Source organism: Numida meleagris, chromosome 4 (genome assembly GCF_002078875.1).
Source record: "Numida meleagris isolate 19003 breed g44 Domestic line chromosome 4, NumMel1.0, whole genome shotgun sequence".
In the NCBI taxonomy this organism is placed as follows: domain Eukaryota; kingdom Metazoa; phylum Chordata; class Aves; order Galliformes; family Numididae; genus Numida; species Numida meleagris.
The window spans coordinates 42,050,525-42,067,348 of NC_034412.1; the positions used below are offsets into that span (position 1 = coordinate 42,050,525).

At 39.8% G+C, this 16,824-nt stretch overlaps 1 protein-coding gene across 1 annotated transcript in view; it reads left to right on the top strand.

Moving 5' to 3' along the window:
• GRID2 (glutamate ionotropic receptor delta type subunit 2) overlaps nt 1-16,824 on the top strand; it is a 695,511-nt gene that overhangs the window by 598,028 nt on the left and 80,659 nt on the right. Inside the window, exon 13 of the mRNA XM_021396235.1 lies at nt 9,227-9,422. Within this exon, the coding sequence (XP_021251910.1) occupies nt 9,227-9,422 (196 nt within the window). The remainder of the gene's footprint in view (nt 1-9,226; nt 9,423-16,824) is intronic.

Here is a 16,824-nt window from a genome sequence, read left to right on the forward strand (position 1 = left end):
TATTGTGATGTCACTAGGAAACACCCAGTGGAATTTTGAGATTATTGTATACAGTTGGGACTACATTGGTGTTTGTGCTGTATTATTTATGGGCGAAGTCACTGATAATGTTTTATTCAGTAGAAAAATGTTGCAGCTGGAAAGCTTCTGAAGTGAAAGAACAGAAACACTTATCAAAGTGCTTGTAGCTTAGAAATAGAGTAATTAGATGTGTTAAGCATCCATTAGGGAATGAAGTTATCCTAACCATGGTGGGAGTGTAAAACTTTAGTTTACAAAACTGCCAAAATTGGAACTGAAACCAACACATAACAGAGAAGATGTTTGTTTACCATGCTGAATTACTGCAAAGTGGGAAACATGAATAAGCAATAGAGAAAAAAAGCTGATGCTTTTTTTTTTTAAAACAGATCAAATTGTACCTTGGGGAGCTTAGAGGGCCAGAATGGAAATGAGAGTTTAAGCATCTAAAGAAAATAAACCAGATTCTGCTCATAGTACTATTCAGCCAGCTTCTGAAAAAAAAAAAAATGAAAGAGATTGAAGTCAGTGGGTTTGCACAGATGTAGCAAGTAGTTAATGGGTTTTCATTTCAGATTTCCTGCTAGCACCAGATATGACAGCATGTTGTCCTTGTGATATCTTTTATGAAAGATAGGAGGATTCAAGCAGCCCACAGCACACTTCATTTCCATGAAACATTTCAGCAGTTACTGCATTTCAGCTTTTGGATGTGTAGCCAGCTTTTGTTCAGAACTCCTCCCTTTACTGGCTGTTATTGTGATTGGGCCACTTTCCCTAGTCGGAGTCTCATCATGTCCAGAAGCTTGTTTTAAGAAAAGCACATATCGTGTTGTTAGACAATACACCAGGAAGGACTAGTGAAATATCCCCTTCCCCTAGAGAATCTCAAAGTAGATCTTTGCTGTATAACTTCTCTTGAGATTGGTGGAATTTTGTTATCTGCTTCACTGATAAATTTGAACTGCATTTGTTACAGTCTGTACATGGACTGTGTTTCCAAACAAATGTTGATTCTTAATACCTTTGGCAGTATTAATAATAATAATAGGCAGGATCAAGAGTAGAAGCATGCAAGTCAAAGTACTTCTGAGCGCATCTTTTATTCACACTTGACCCACATTGCAGACCTTGTTTAAATCACGACAGTCATTGTATGGCAGTTGACATGCCAAAACATTGTGACAGCAGAGAAAAGCCTAACTTGGATATTCCTTAGATCTTTAGATCACTGTCTGAAATGCAACATGAATGAACAATAATCAAAAGCAGTTTCTCAGTAAATGCCAAATTAATGAGGAGGACTAGAGCTATTTCTTCTAGATGCTGAGAATTTCTGTCACCAAGCCACTATTTCCATTACAGTAATTTTATGATTCATTTAGGACAGAATTAAGAGACCATTGGCAGAGAAACTGGCTGTGCTCATACTGTACTGCTTTCCTTGGTAAAGTAAGCTGTCACCACTATCTCAGAGGCATTGAAATTGTGAAGGAAAATTGGGGCTCAGAGAAGAAGCCAAAGGATCGGTTATAAGAAAGTGTGGGATTAGGTTCAGTTTTACATCTAACCCACTGCTAAAAATATGCAAGTTTGACTAAGATGTATGATTGCACATGTTATAGGGAAGAGTCTGTGTCTCCTGTAGAACAAGGAGTTCGTGTTATGTTCTCCAAGACTCAAGTTGTACATCCTGTTTGATAAGTGAGACCTCCCCTTCTACACAGGGGAAGTATGGCATTAAAGCTTGACTTCAGTCATGCTTATTTTGCCTAGTCATTCTCACATCATCTTTCCTAAACCACAGTTTACTAAGCTAAGATGTCCCCAAGGCTCAAATAGCTCCGTACGACCACCTACGCACTTTCAACAAAGGGGGTCACACAAAAATGCTGTAACTGAAGTAGGCATTTCCTTACTCAGAAGGACAAAGTGTTTCTTAACCTCTCCTTCCACATGGTTCACCCAGATCTCTAAACTGCCTAGCTAGCAGCATCGTTAAGTTTCTGACACAGCTGTCACTGCCAGAAACCTCTTTGCTTCCTGTACCCTGTTTCCTAAGCTCACCTTGGAATTAATCCTGAATGTAATAAAAAAAAAAAAGAAAGAAAAATGCATGCTTTGTCAGAATTAGCTACAAATGAGGACTTAAGCCTAAGCAATGAAAAAAAGTAAAAAATGACCTAAAATTTAATGACTGGTTCCTTGCGGAGTGCTGTGAAGCAGTCAACTCTAATAACAGCCAGCCTAAGACAATCTATAACCCAGGCCTACAAAGATGTTTTCATGCCCAAGCCTCTGAACTCAATAAGATGTAATTATCTAGAAAGGAATTTAGTGAACCCCCCATGGAATTGACCTTTCATTTTTCTACATTTTCAGTGAAGAAAAAACACCACACCTTTGGCTGACATACATGAACAACATATTATCAATTCTCTGTCTAGATATTCTAGTTTATAGAAGAGGGTGTGCCTTGGGAAAATTAATATATGTAAAACTCAAAGTATTTTTTTTTTTTTGAGTTTAAAGCAGAGATAGGTTTTTGAATTAAAAGATTCAATTCTGTAATGAATTGATTTCTACTACTTGATTAAGGTGCAGAATATGCAAGCTCAACAAATGCTGAAAAATACACGCAACGGCTGTTAATTCATCCTCAGATGACTCAATTCATCCTCAGAATAGCCTTACATTGTTAGTCTGTAGAGGATAATGTTTGTATTGGCTCAGTAACTGCAATGAGAAAAAAAACATAACAAAAAACACATACTATATCTTTTCCCTGCAATGCTTCGTGACTGATAACCAAAAATAAACTGAACTGTAGCTTGCGTATTGCAATGAGTAGTTATTTCCTTATAAGTAGGATTTGTATAAGGACAAGCTCAGGTACAGATGTTTAACTTCATAGCAATATTTCCAACTTCATCTACTTTTCACTGGATTTTAAACACTTCTGTTACCAAATGTAAGGATAGGCAGCAGTTGATACAGTTGTCTTTAGTTTCAAAAGAACCAGGAAAGGTAGTGGTCAGAATTCAGTAATAAAGAAGGAACAGCTTACCCTTTCTGAAAATCACAGCTCACTGGAAACTCCAAAAGGAGGCAATCTCCAAGTAGAGATGCTTCCTCTTTTGTTGCCAGCCCTTAAATGAGGTTAGGGAGAAATGGATCCTGGGTCCACCCCTTCCCGTTGCCCAGGTGAATTGCTTGCACCTGTGCTCCCAGGGCTGGTCAGGCCCCTTCACCAAGTCATGACCTAATAGTTTCCATACATCATGCTGCTTTGAAATTAGAAATCCAAAGAGAGAATTTCTTAAAATGTGGGCTTATAAAACCCTTGCTCGTCTTAGATCTACTTTGCTTTGCAGGTGTTTCAACTGAGATCAGTAAAACTACTGCAAAATTAAATCCTCATCCAAAGTGGATAATGCTGCCAGAATTTGAGCACCAGAGAATAAACAGTATGAATACATCGGCTTAACTAGCAATTTTTCCTTATTCTGAGGTCTCATCTGGCAACTGCGTGCTGAGGCTGTGTGATGCACTGAGACTGAGAATTTGACTCCACTACGTGTATTTGTTTGAACAGAGAATGAGTTGTTTAATCCAGGAATGAAGGTACATCAAGCAATGTGTAACCTGCAAACCAGGCTGGAGGCAAAAGAAAAAAATCTTTCTTTTGGAAAGGAGCCTCTGTGGTTTAATAATTTTACTAGTTCTGTCAAGGTTTGCTGCTTTTCTTTGTTTTGCAGTATCTTGGCTGCTAGGTTGTGAATGTCGTTCCAGAAGTCTGTAGAGATGCAGGTTATTAAAACGCAGTTTCTGAAATAGGTCGTACATATTATGATCCCATTGGGCATGTTTGTGTGAGGGGATGTAGTCAATGGTGTGATAAGTCTTTTCCTTGTCTGCAGCTTGTCTACACAGCAGTGTGCACACGTGCACTTCAGAGTCTGCAAACCTTTCTCACTCCTCAGCATAGGGTTGAGCGAACCAATGGGTGGAGTTTTCAGCTGGCCACAGTGTTTGTCTCATCTGTGGAGTTCAAACCCATTTCACTGTCCTCTACCTGCTGTTATTTTCTCAGCATAGAGCAGTAGCTACGATGTGCAAAGGTGCGGAACAGGGAAGCCGAGAGGCATCCTGTGTTTTAGGATAGAACACCAAATAGTGAAGAGCTACAGATTGTAGTTAATGCCAGAATAGACAGCTAGAATGCACCTTCCTGAAGGCATCAGCATAATTGTCCTTGTCATTTCTCTGCTGGTGATCCATTTGTCTGTGATGGCACTCTCACTTCCTTCTCCCTGATAAAATGAGAACTCCTCCATACCTTTCTGTAGTACTCTTCTGGACCAGCTGCTTATGTCTAGCGTTGAAAATAATAAGGTTGCTTTTATAGCTACAAGATATAGAGAGAAGCTGTTTTTCCTTTTGTGCTGTTTGTGGCAGCAGTTATATGTATCATTTATATACCAGTTAGCAATTATATTTCAGAAAAACGCCTTGTTGCTTGTTACATTAGAAATTATATGGCTATACAGAGTCCTGTAATGATTGCAATTTTGCTAGGTGTTGTCATTAGAAACTGGGGACTCGGTAAATACTTTCTGTGTACTTTTCTAGTAAAACGTATGACAAAGAACACAACAATTACAGGACATTACAATATGTATCCTGTGACAGATTGCTGCGCTTCTGAGCACTGCCAGGAGATACAGAAGCATGTTGGCAGCAGCAGCACTGACAGAGAATGAGTGAATATAGTATCTTGCATTAGTCTAGTGCCTTTTGTCAGTGACGCTTTTGACAGATATGTAGCCTATAAATGCAATAGTAATACATCTGCTTCTACACAACACTATGTGTAATGGTGAAACTGAAAGCATTTCTTAGCAAGGCACGCTGCTGTCTACCGGAATGTCTTTTTACAGAGCTGCTGCCCAGACAGCCAGGTCCCAGAGTGGGTTGTTGCAGAGCATTATTCCTACCGCAGTTCAGGGCTTTGCATTTCTTGCTGAATTTCACTGCGTTCCTGTTGGCCTCTTCCTCCAGCGTTTCTAGGTTCACCTGGCTGGAGGCCTTGTCCTTGAGGTGCCTGTGTCGTGCTGTCCACAAACTTGATAATCAGGTGCTTCCTCACCTCTTCCAGGATATTGATAGAGATGTGTCCCCTGTGATGGTTCTAACTGGATTCCAGGTGTGATACAACCCACTAACCACTAGCTTTTGAGTGTGATTGTCCAATCAGGAATTTGCAGAATCACAGAAGTGTAGGGGCTGGAAAGGCCTCAATCCCCCTGCTAATGCAGGTTCCCTACTAAAGTAAGTTGCACAGGAAAGCATCAAGACAGGTCTTGAGTATCTCCAGAGAAGGAGACTCCTCAGCTTCTCTGGGCAGCCTATTCCAGTGCTCTGTCACCCTCAAAATAAATAAGTTTTTCCTCGTGTTCGTATGGAACTTCCTGTGTTCCCTTGTCCTGTCACTAGATACCACTGAAAAGAGCCTGGCCCCATCCATGTGACACCACCCACCCTTTAGATGTTTACATGCAGTGATAAGATCCCGTCTTTTCTTCTCCAGGCTGAACAGTCCCAGATCTCTCAGCTATTCTTCATAAGGGAGATGCTCCAGGCCTCTCATCATCTTTGTTACCCTGCACTGGACTCTCTCTTAGAAATTCCTTGTATTTCTTGAACTGAGAAGCCCAGTACTTGACATGGTATTCCAGATATGGCCTTCACCAGGCAGAGGATAACCTCCCTCATCCTGCTTCTGGCCATGCTGCTTTTAGTGAATCCCAGAATAGCATTGGCCACAAGGACACACTGCTGACTTACGGCCAACCTGTTCACCACCAGGACAACTAGATCCTTCTCTGCAGAGCTTATTTCCAGCAGGTCAGCCCCTAATCTCTACTGATGCATGCGGTTATTCCTCCCTGGGTGTGGGACTCTACATGTACCCTTGCTGAACTTCCTAAGGTTCCTCTCTGCCCAACTCTCCATCCTGTCCAGGACTCAATGAATGGCACCACAGCCTTTTGGTGTGTCAGCCACTCCTCCCAGCTTTGTACCATCAGCCATTTGGTTTTACACGTAGCCAGGCCTAATAACCTAATTTAGATAAAAGAATATTGTGGGAGGCAGTACTGAAAGCTTGCTAAACTTAAGGTAAATTGCATCCATTGTGCTGGTCTTGTCCACAAACTCAGTCATTTTATTAAAGGAGAAGGCAATCCAGTTGGTCATGCCTGACTTACCCTTGGTAAATCTGCGCTGACTGTTCTGTTAGCTTTTTCTCCTTCATATGCTCAGAAACATGCTTCAGGAGAGCTCACTCCACGTTGTTGTTCAGAAATTGAATCAAGGCTGAGCAGCATTAGTTCCCTAAGTCACACTTCTGATCATTTTTGAAGATGGTCTGGTCATTTCCTTACTCCAAGATGAGGGAGATGGATCTCCTCCAGTCTCAATTGCGTTTTGAAGGTGATAGTGAGCAGTCTTGCAAGAAGGTCTGCTCTCTCAGCACACTTCATGAAGCCCTTCAGGTCCCATGGACTCCTGTAAGTCAAGTGCTCCCAAGCAATCCCTACCTAAATTCCTTCTTTCTTACCTGTCCATGCTTCCACCTTCTTTATATTGTCTTATGAGGACGTTTTAAAATCTTGTTGTTTTTTTTTTCTAGCAATTTCTAAGATGACTGTTTTCCCTGAAGAAACCTACCTAATGGCTATCTTTAAATTTTATCAAGCCTTATTTTAGTTCCTTTATCAGATCTCAATTTAACATCTTACTCCATTGTTTACTTTTGTAATTCCCCTGATCACCACTAGAGTCTTTTAAAAATATTTATTGCTTTCCTTTCACATGCTACCTGTAATGGGGTTTCACATTTTTATAACAGTCAGAAATCTCATAATTAATCTTTCAGAAATCATTTCTATCTAGACTTGATTTTAATTTTTAATTTTCAATTACAAATTAGCCACAAATACAAACTCCGCATTTACAAGTAGAAGAATTTCAACAAAGAAGGACACTTTAAAGCTTTAGTAAATTTGTGTTTCTCTCCTTCCACTTTTCCCTCTTCACATTAAACGATGTTTATACACGTGTGCACAGAAATTCCACTGTTAGTTGGGTCACACTGCAGTCTGCATTCAGTAACTGCTTTTACGCTGCTGAATGAAATGTTCGTCTCGAAGCCAAGAGTCCAAGCAGTTGACAGAAGAGTTTGCACAGGCATAGTTTAAGCACAGAATTCAAGAACTCAGTAATCTTCCTCCGGATTTGTCCATTCGGCTAAGAGCAATGCTGAGTACGTACAAGTCTAGAATATTTGAGAATGTAATCTTACATCAACATTCTGAATTTTATCAAATAAGGGAATTCATTTCCATCAGCCTCTACCTGACTTTCATGTTCTACAAGGTACATAGTGGTACGCAGTCAGTAACAGAGTATTAGGAACGTTCGGGAGTTACATTGAATAAGCCACTGGACTGATAAACAAGTTTGTTTTTTTTTAGTTTTGTTTTTATCTATTTGACTAGTAGTTTCTTTATGGGTAAATTTGCCTGCTGGCAAATAAATAAGGTGTCTCCTGATACCCTAGTCTACTGAAGTCTCACATTTTTCTATTTTTCTTCCTAGAAAAGAGAAAATCTCAGTTATGTGGTAGGAGACCAATATGCTCAGGTTCAGTAAAAGCCTCGTCTCACAGCTCCTTTGATCACATTTGATGATGCTCTACGCGTACTGATTCTTTACAGGTTCCCTGTTGCTTCTGTTTTTGAAGAGGAATACCATCTTGTTGGAGACAGAGGAGAGGATTCTGGATTTTTTCATGCTGTTAGTTATTTTCTCTTCAAAATTGAATTTATTCCTCCTTAACATTTGCTATATGTTATCTACTTAGAATGTTGCTTTTGTTCAATGTTTCCCTTAGCCTACTTGTCTGAATTTCAAAGGATTTCTCTTTGACTCGGTGAACCTTGTCATCAGGGTCTATCGATTTCTTCCTTCTTTCCTTGCCTTCTGTTGTGCTCAGTGGCATACATATCCTTCAAGATATGCTTTCTTTGGTGTCATCTCTGGAACATTTAAGAATTCCTATTTTTTTTTCCTGTGCAATATCCTTTTTCTAGCCTTAAAATTTACATGTTTCAAAAATGCATCCTGGAATTTGATGAATTTCCTACCATTGAGTTTGCATTTTCTGCAGCTGCAAAGAGTTTTTACAATTTGCTATTACTTGCTTTAAGGCAGCACTCAGATCCTTGATTTGTCCTTAGGTGTCATCCATTAGATTTGTGCAGTTTATACAAAGTTAATTTGTACCAGGAAAGCTGTAATGGATTTTCGGCACTAGACGTATTGCAGTAGTTATTTTGAAAGTTTAATGAATGCCATTAAAGAAACAAAGGTATGGGAGGGTAATTCTGCAGGACAGAAAAATAAAGGCCAGGAGGTAAGGAGACTTAAAAGACTATAAAGATATATATATTTTAAGGCCAAAGCAGGGTTGACAAAGTTGTATTTGAGGTGCTTTAGAAACTTCTAAACTAGTTAATATCTTTCCGTTTGTAGGGAACAAATAAGACTACGTAATATGTAAATAGAGCAAATCTGTCAAACAGAGTAATGTGGGCCGTAATGCAGAGGCATTTTGTGAAGCCATAGGAGAAATCATCCCATCGCTGAAAATAGTGTAGGATGCAACCTGCTCTGTGTGATGGGAGCATCGTTCAGTACAGGAAAAGCACCAAAAAGCTCTTCTTTGCCACATAACCTGGTAGCTCAGAAAGCTGGTTTTGGTGAGTTTGGCTGTTAAGATAATTTAACACAATCTGCTACGTGTGGCTGGAGGGCCTGCAACCCTCCTTTCTCCCCTTTGCCCCTCTACAAAGGAGCTCTCAGCATTTGACAGAATCCTGTTACTCCTGTTGTTTTTTCACTCATTTTTGTTTTTTCTACCCCTTCCTTTCATTTCATATTCCTCCTTGTGTCTTAAACCACAAAAATTTTCAGACGCAGGTTGTCTTTAAAAAAAAAATCAAATTATTTTTAAAAATAACAAAAGAAACTGGCTTGACAGCCACCTTTCTGTATGTTGCCCTTTTCTTGCCTGCAGCATTTTCCTCTTGAAACTGCAGCTTTAAGTCTCCTGTGTCTCTTTTCTTCACCAACAATTAAGGTCTCTCCAGGATCTCTCAAGGCAGACGGATATTCCTTACGGCACTGTCTTGGACTCTGCAGTCTATGAACACGTTCGAGTGAAAGGGATGAATCCTTTTGAGAGGGACAGCATGTATTCCCAAATGTGGCGGATGATTAACAGAAGTAACGGTTCGGAGAACAACGTCCTGGAGTCAACTGCAGGCATTCAAAAGGTATTGCTGTGGCTTACTTTTTCCGTCCCTTCGGAGACTCACTATTGTAAACACCATATTTGCTTAGCTGTTGCTTTTAACAGTCAGGGATGCATTTGCACCCAGTTAATGATCGTGCCTTGTACCAATTTTTGCAAGCCCGTTGCATCAGTGTAGAGGATTGGGACTTCTCAGTGAGGTAACTTGTTTTCAACTAGATTTTAAAACGTAAGTACATAGAGCGTTCACTCTGAAAAGGATTTATAGGTATGAGAGATGAAAGCATTTGTCAGGATGCAAAATGAGTGTAGGATCACTGGACTGCTAATGCCAGAAGACGCATGGCAATGTACTGCACAAAGTTCAAAACACTTTTTGTACAAGACATTGATTAACTTACTTCTGTAGGCTCCCAACACTGAAAACCTTGACTTTCGATTGTAATCTGAATCACATATGTTTCAAGAGAGGCAGGTAGAACAAAATGATCAAACACCTTTTATAATGCTTTTAACTGAGGGAACATAATTTGAGTCCATTTTTGCAGGTACACTGGTGAACATGTTTCCCTTCCTTGCTTTTGATTAACAGTTACAGCATTTGTAAGAACAGTAGTCCATGAAACAGGTCAGTGCAAGTGAATACTGGTTAATGGTTGACTAAGTGCAAACTTTATCCCTACCATAATGTCTTCCCATTAAGTTTTAAAATCAAACCTGTAAAATACTGTGTTTTGCAGAGGTTTTAAATTTGAAAATGTGATGATTATTCAGAGCAAATCTCCACAAAGTTGTACTTTAGTATCTAAAGTTTGGTTTAAAGACTTCTAGAAACAGGGGCAAGCCCTGTGTTTCATTTTCACTGGAATGCATTTGCCAGGGACACCTGTAATTTCTGTGTTTTGATAGCCAGTACAAACACCCAAGAGAAAAGGCTATGTTAAAAAGAATGCTGAAGACCCTGGTTATCTCTTGTTAAAAAGGAACCACAAAGTTACAAAGGTGATTCGGAGTTTTAACAATCACTAGTTCACTCTGTATAACTGGTATCATATTTTCTGTTTTGAAGGACAAAATGGTGTGTATGAATGGGCAAGAGAGGTCCTGGGGAGCTGCACTTTAGAAACTCCTTTAGAAAAAGGCATAAGCTGAGAAAGCAAGAAAAAAAAAAAGACAATCTGAAGATTTGTTGCCTGGAGAAAATTGCTTTTATTTTGAGAACACACATTTTAGCTCAGTTTGCAAGGAACCGATAAAGCTGGGGTTTGCCTTTTGTATTAAAAAAAACCTCCTCCTGTTTTACCTTCCCAAGTTATACTGAGGGATTCAGGAGAATCGAAAACCAGAGCACACCAAGCACTCAATACAGTCAGCAGGGTGTTGACCAATTGCTTTTACCTGGAAAAACAACAAATATGTCATGCTGGCAAGTAATTCTGGATTATAATCATTGATTTCTAATTCCTGGAGACATGGCAGTTGCTGTCTTAAAACCTATAACATCAAAATTATCTGAGTTCTGTCTTGTTCCCAAGTTTTTGCTTCCCAGGAATAAGCACTTGCAAGTGGTGTCAACCAACCAAGCTGCAGTATGCGAGCAAGCCAGCCACACTCCAATTTTAAAATACCTAAGGGCTTGATTCCAAAGAATATACATATCCACCTATGGGTGTGCAGTTTCTCTCCTTCTTTTTCCTTACAGGAAGAGCACAGAAAAAGGTTATCCACCAACTGCTGTTCACATGAAAGCTTTTGGGAGATCATATTTGTCTTGCTCAGGAAGAAAGTTCTGTTGATTTAAAAACAAACACAAGAAATACCACTGAAGCAGTTCCTTTCTAGAGTCATTTGAGATACTTTTCCATCAGCTGAAAGATGAATGTGATGTTAAAAGCTACTTTTAGGCATGGAAAATTAGAGTAGAACGGGATGGAATAGTTCCACTGGAAGGAACTTTCAAAGATTACCTAGTCCAACTGCCCAACCTCTTCAGGGCTAACCAGCAGTTGAAGTATGTTACTGAAGGCATTATACAAATGACTCTTGAATGCTGCCAGGCACCGGGCATCAACCATCTCCCTAGGAAGCCTGTTCCAGTGCTTGACCACCTTTATGGGTGGTATCCTTTACAAAAGATAACTGATAAAAGGCAGGGACTATGATCTGTAGAATAGCTTGAAAGACAACATTTTTCAGGAAAGAATTTGCGGGTCCCCTCTGCCTGAAGATATATACTTCATAATGCTCTTCAGGGCCTTGAATGAATTTAACAGGCTGCCCCGGGGCCAGTAACACAACCAGATTATAGTTCTGGACAAAACGAACAAACAGGTGTCCTTTTGTTCTTTGTTAACCAATGTGAAAGCACCACATAACAGTGGGTTGTCCGGGCCCTGCTGCACTCTCTCCAAGGTGAACAGGGTTTGCAAGTAGCTGTCACAAGATGACAGGGTTAGACAGGCAGGCAGGCATCAGGATATTGAAAAGGCTTAACCAGGCATTTTTATTATATCTTGAAATCCCACTGTTTTGTCTCACTTCTGTTCTTCAAGAACACTCTGTACTTGGAGGAAAGTAGCAGTAGAATGTGAGTATATCTTTAAACAGGGGCAGGGGGAGCTGGATCAAATGCTGATGTATTCAGTGTTATTATCCCTTGCTCAGCAGGATGGTGCATTTGCTGGACCAGAGACTTTATGGGGAACCACACCTGCACAAGTGAGAGCAAGTTGTAGCCAAATGGCAGTGATTGCGTCATCCTACTTTGCAACAGAATGTCTATAGCATTGACTTCTTTTTCCTGATGGGAGGGTAAGGCAGGGAAGAGAAAAAGGATGGGAAAATTGTACCATTTTAAGTTTCTGGCGTTTGATGTGTATTGGTTCTCTTCTTCTCCTAAATCAGATGCATACATATCACTGAGTATCTGTATGAACAGCAGTTTACACATGTATATCAGGTCTTGTTAGACAGCAGCTGGTTGGTTTTACCTTGAAAATTCAACAGATTTTTAAATACTTCAAATAGGAGACAGCCTGAAGAGTTCAGACACTTTTCTAATTTCTGTAGCTTATTGTCTCTTCCCTTCTCAAAGGACAACAAAAAGCAGTTTAAGATCTATATCGGAGCAAGGGAAGCACTCAGTTGTTTGTCCTCCTGCTTTGTCAAATCAAAACAGTTGAGAAGTTATCTGTATTCCTGTATATGCTTGGATTATTCCAGAGAATAGTCACTTTCATCTCTTTTTTTTCCTTTATTATTCCTAAGTGTTTCGTATATCTCAAATTAATTTTCCTTTTTTCGCATAGGTTATGAAATATGCATCCCATTCTGTCAAAAGAATCTCTATTCTCAGGGAAGTTATTTATTCGGAGGGGATTTACCAAGGCCTAAGTCATGCCTGCTTAAACATTCATTGAGGACTCCAAGAAAATCATTTAGGCTTAAACATATCACATTACATACCTCTTTATGTCTTCTTAAAAAGCACATTACCCTGCTTAATCCTTTACAAGCACTACAGGCTTTCCTATCCTTGGAACTATTCCCATTTAAAATATAATGAAGTGCTTCCATTGTGCCCCTGTCTGCTCTTTCTTCCCTAGAGTATAATAGTGCCTAATGCCCTGTCCTACCCACCTCATTCCTCTGAACAAGACTCAGTAGCCTACAGCATCTCCATTTTTCTCAGCAGTACAAAGTGGAAAATTCCTTTCCCAGGCTGCATAGGCAGAATCAAAATGCATTTGTAACCTCTGTCTGCTTAACTCTATGTGCAAAATATTTAGCTTTTACGAAACTTGAGGATGACTGCCAGGAGAATTACTGTTTTTTGGATGGTGCAGTACAAGAAACTCGTTTTACTCTCTCAATTCCAGAGCATTCATATTTCCTCTCTAACACTCATCACAGTATCAAAAGAAATTTGGTCTTGAGATTTTCATTTTCTTGTTGTATTACCTGTATTAGAAACACGCGAACAATTGCTGAGGCTTTTCATTTTCCCCAGATGACTGTGGATGACAGTTTTACATTCCTGAGAATATTCTTAACAGTAATAATATTATTGTTTAAACTATTTATGAATAGGCCATAACAAAGCTTTGCTGAGGTGATTTTTCTGAGGAAGAACTGAGTAGTAATGATTTGCAGATCTGTGCTAGAAGAAATTATCAGTGACTGGACGTGGTTATTCTTCATTTGCAACAGCAACGGCATCTGTTGATGGGCCAGAAAACTCCTAAACTAGGTAATTAACCTGACTTATTTACCAACTTGCCATTGAAATTGTCATTCTGGTAGCAGATAGACTCATCAAACCACAGAAAGACCTAGTTAATATTTTCAAGTCCATGCATCTTTGTAATGGACATCTCTGACAATGCAGCTAGCCAGAAAAAAAGAACACCAAAAACAGGAGATAACCAAGTGGATTTTTTAGATATTGAACCTGTACGGTGGTTCAGTAGTGGAAGGAATGGGAAACAAAAAAGGCAAGAACACATAAAAATGCTGGAACTGCACTCCAATCTCCCGTATGTCTTCTCTGCAAAGGGATCAGCTGCATTGTGAAGTTTTTGGTGAGGAAACTAATTATCAGCCCATACACTGGTTTCTCTCTGCCTCTGGAGGTGAGGCTTCTTGGACAGATGGGGTGTTCTGTTGCTTCTCCACCAGTAATAATGTTCAGGAGTACCCCTAAGACGTTGACACGTTCAGCCCCATGGCTGAAGGTGCAGTCTATTTATTTTGTAATTACCTTTTCCTTTATGGTCCGTGGTTTGGAGCTGACAGGTGCTTAGGGGTACCAAACTCACCTGCCATCCTTGCTTTGAACTGTCACAGATGGTCTGTCTCTCTTATTTGTGGCGTAGCAGACTTTTCCTGGAAAGCGAGTCTCAACTCAAAGTCTGAGCCCAATTTACCATTGATGTGCTGTTAATAATGACAGGACGAATGCGTGATCCTCTGGCACTGTAATGTTCAAAGTACCACAGTTTGTCAACGTGTCAGTTTAAGGTGGGAGTGGATTATTTTTCATTGCAAAGCACATTTCTAGTAGCCCTATCACAACTGGGCTCCAGCTTGCTTGAGCCTAAAGAATAACCAGCCTGGAGAAAGTTTTTTTTCTGCAATCCTGTGTATCTTTGCTCCTATATCTAGGGCTTAAAGAAACTAAAAATAGTGAAAAAATGCAGATTACTAACTATCTGACCATAAAGCACTGAAAATATAGCATGGTCTTACCCTCAGGCATTATCAAAAGGCTATTAGTTATCTGGATTAGCCTAGGGATCAGGGTGTTTGGAATGTTTAATAACTGAGCTGTGACGGTTAACAGAGCATGAGGAAGATTCTGCACATAGTTTCAAAAGTGAAATGAAAAACTTTTTCTTCTTGCTGTCTCATTTTCTCAGTATTAAAGGTGGTCTCAGAAAAAGGCTTCCTCTCCCTCACGAATATTCCAAAACATATTCCAAAGTTTGATCTAACTTGGACTTCCTAGAGAGATTTTTATCTGGAGTAGAATACCTGAGGAAGTTCTTATTTCGTGCAATATGGCTTTGTTCCATTCAAAATTTAAGTCAGTCTGCATATCAAAAAATAGATCTGCATACATGTATTCATCCAACAACCAAGCCAGTGAGTGCTGTATTCCTTTTATCTCCAAAATTTCCTGAAAACTTAATCTCAGTTCACCTTCTGTTCCATCCTACGTGCTCCCAAATGTACCTTCCACCTTGCGCTCTCACCAAAACGCCATCCGAGTTATCAATGACTTCTGTTCAAAGTTCAATCTGAAAATCCCTGCCAGTCCTTTTAGCGGTCTCAGATGTCACTAACTGGCATCCTGCTGTGGTGACAGGTCGTTCTCCCTTCCACGACTGTCTTTGCTTGCTCTCCCTCTTAGTCCTCTGTTATTTTGGAGAATTCTCCAGGTCTGTTCAGCTTCTGTGGGCCATGCTGTTTCTGAGACCATAGTATTTTCTATCTGTAGCTCATCCCTGGGGATTTTCAAGTCAAAGAAATTCAGCTAGTGACTCCAAAACCTTGCAGTTCTGCTTCTCCTGTTTGAAGCTCTTTGTATCTGAAATTAAACATGCGTGTTTTGCCCTAATGTCTTTCATGAGTGTCTCATCTCAGTTCAGCATAACAAAGTCCTATAGTAGGTAGCTCTTCATCTTCCTTCTGATTTACTTTCCATTTTCATTCTTGTGGCTTTTTCTTGCTCTTGTTTATAACCTGATGTCAGTCATTATCAGTTTATCTCTTGTCTTATTTTTTGTATCCAAAGTGTGTCTAAGTTTTGCCACTTTACCCTTCAAAATGACTGTGATTTAGCCATACAATCTCCAGTTCTTGAATATAGCAATTTTTAGCATCGTTTCCTCTGAACTCTACAAAACACTCTTCCCCCATTTAGTTCTGTTGAAAATGCTCCCATACTCACACTCTCCCACCCCTCCACCTGCCCCCCCCCAAAAAAGCAGGGGAGCTGTACTGACTTTCAAGGCTCCTCATGGTCAATTGGCATTCCACCTATAGTTTTCTTATTTCTGAATTGAAAAATCCTTGGTGTGAGTTTCCAGTGCAACTCCTTTCTCTTTCAAGCATATTTCTGCATTCTCAAGGTACGAAGTTTCCCTCCAGACAGTCATCTTCTTCAAATGCCTTCGTGTTCTCCTTTATTATTACACTAAGAAAAGCCTTGACAACTAGGTCTCTAGTGTACTATGATTGCGGCCCATCCACTGAGCCACCCTGTTTTGTTGTTGTTCTCTGTTTTTTCCTCCAGTCGGCTTACTTGATAATTGCCAAATAAGAAGGGAGATAATTAATGCTATAGTGATCTAAATACCATCATGGATATCACACGGATGTAACTGAAAAACCACTATAGCTCACAATAAACCAATTTCATGAATGCACCCATTACCAGAGAAAGGGTGTTTCTCAGAAAACAGTCTGTCTTTGACCTTTGTGCCTTTATCCTCAAAGAAAAGGTACAGCCTAACTTCAACAGATGAGCGTAGGAGCTAAAGTTTGTAACAGTCGGGTACAATAATAAGAAAGGCAGGGGGGAGAAAAAAGTTTTGGCTCAGCGAACAGTCCTTATTTTCTCTCATTTCTCCAGCTTCATTATTGCCAGCTACGTTTTTCTCTTGGATTATCTCAACTATCAACATACTTGCATCTCAGAGACACTTCACAAATCTTGAAGTTTTCCTTTTGTTCTCTCAAGGCTTTGAAAGCCAGCTTATTTAGGCATCCCACCCTGTTACATCCCTTCTTCTCTTTAATGGTAATTTTCTCTTAAAACTTTGTTTCACTTAGATTATCAAACTGTCACGGCTACAACAATGTTCCCACCGTGTGTAACTTTGGGGCGTAATTTAGGCGCCCAGCTTTCATTCCTAACTATT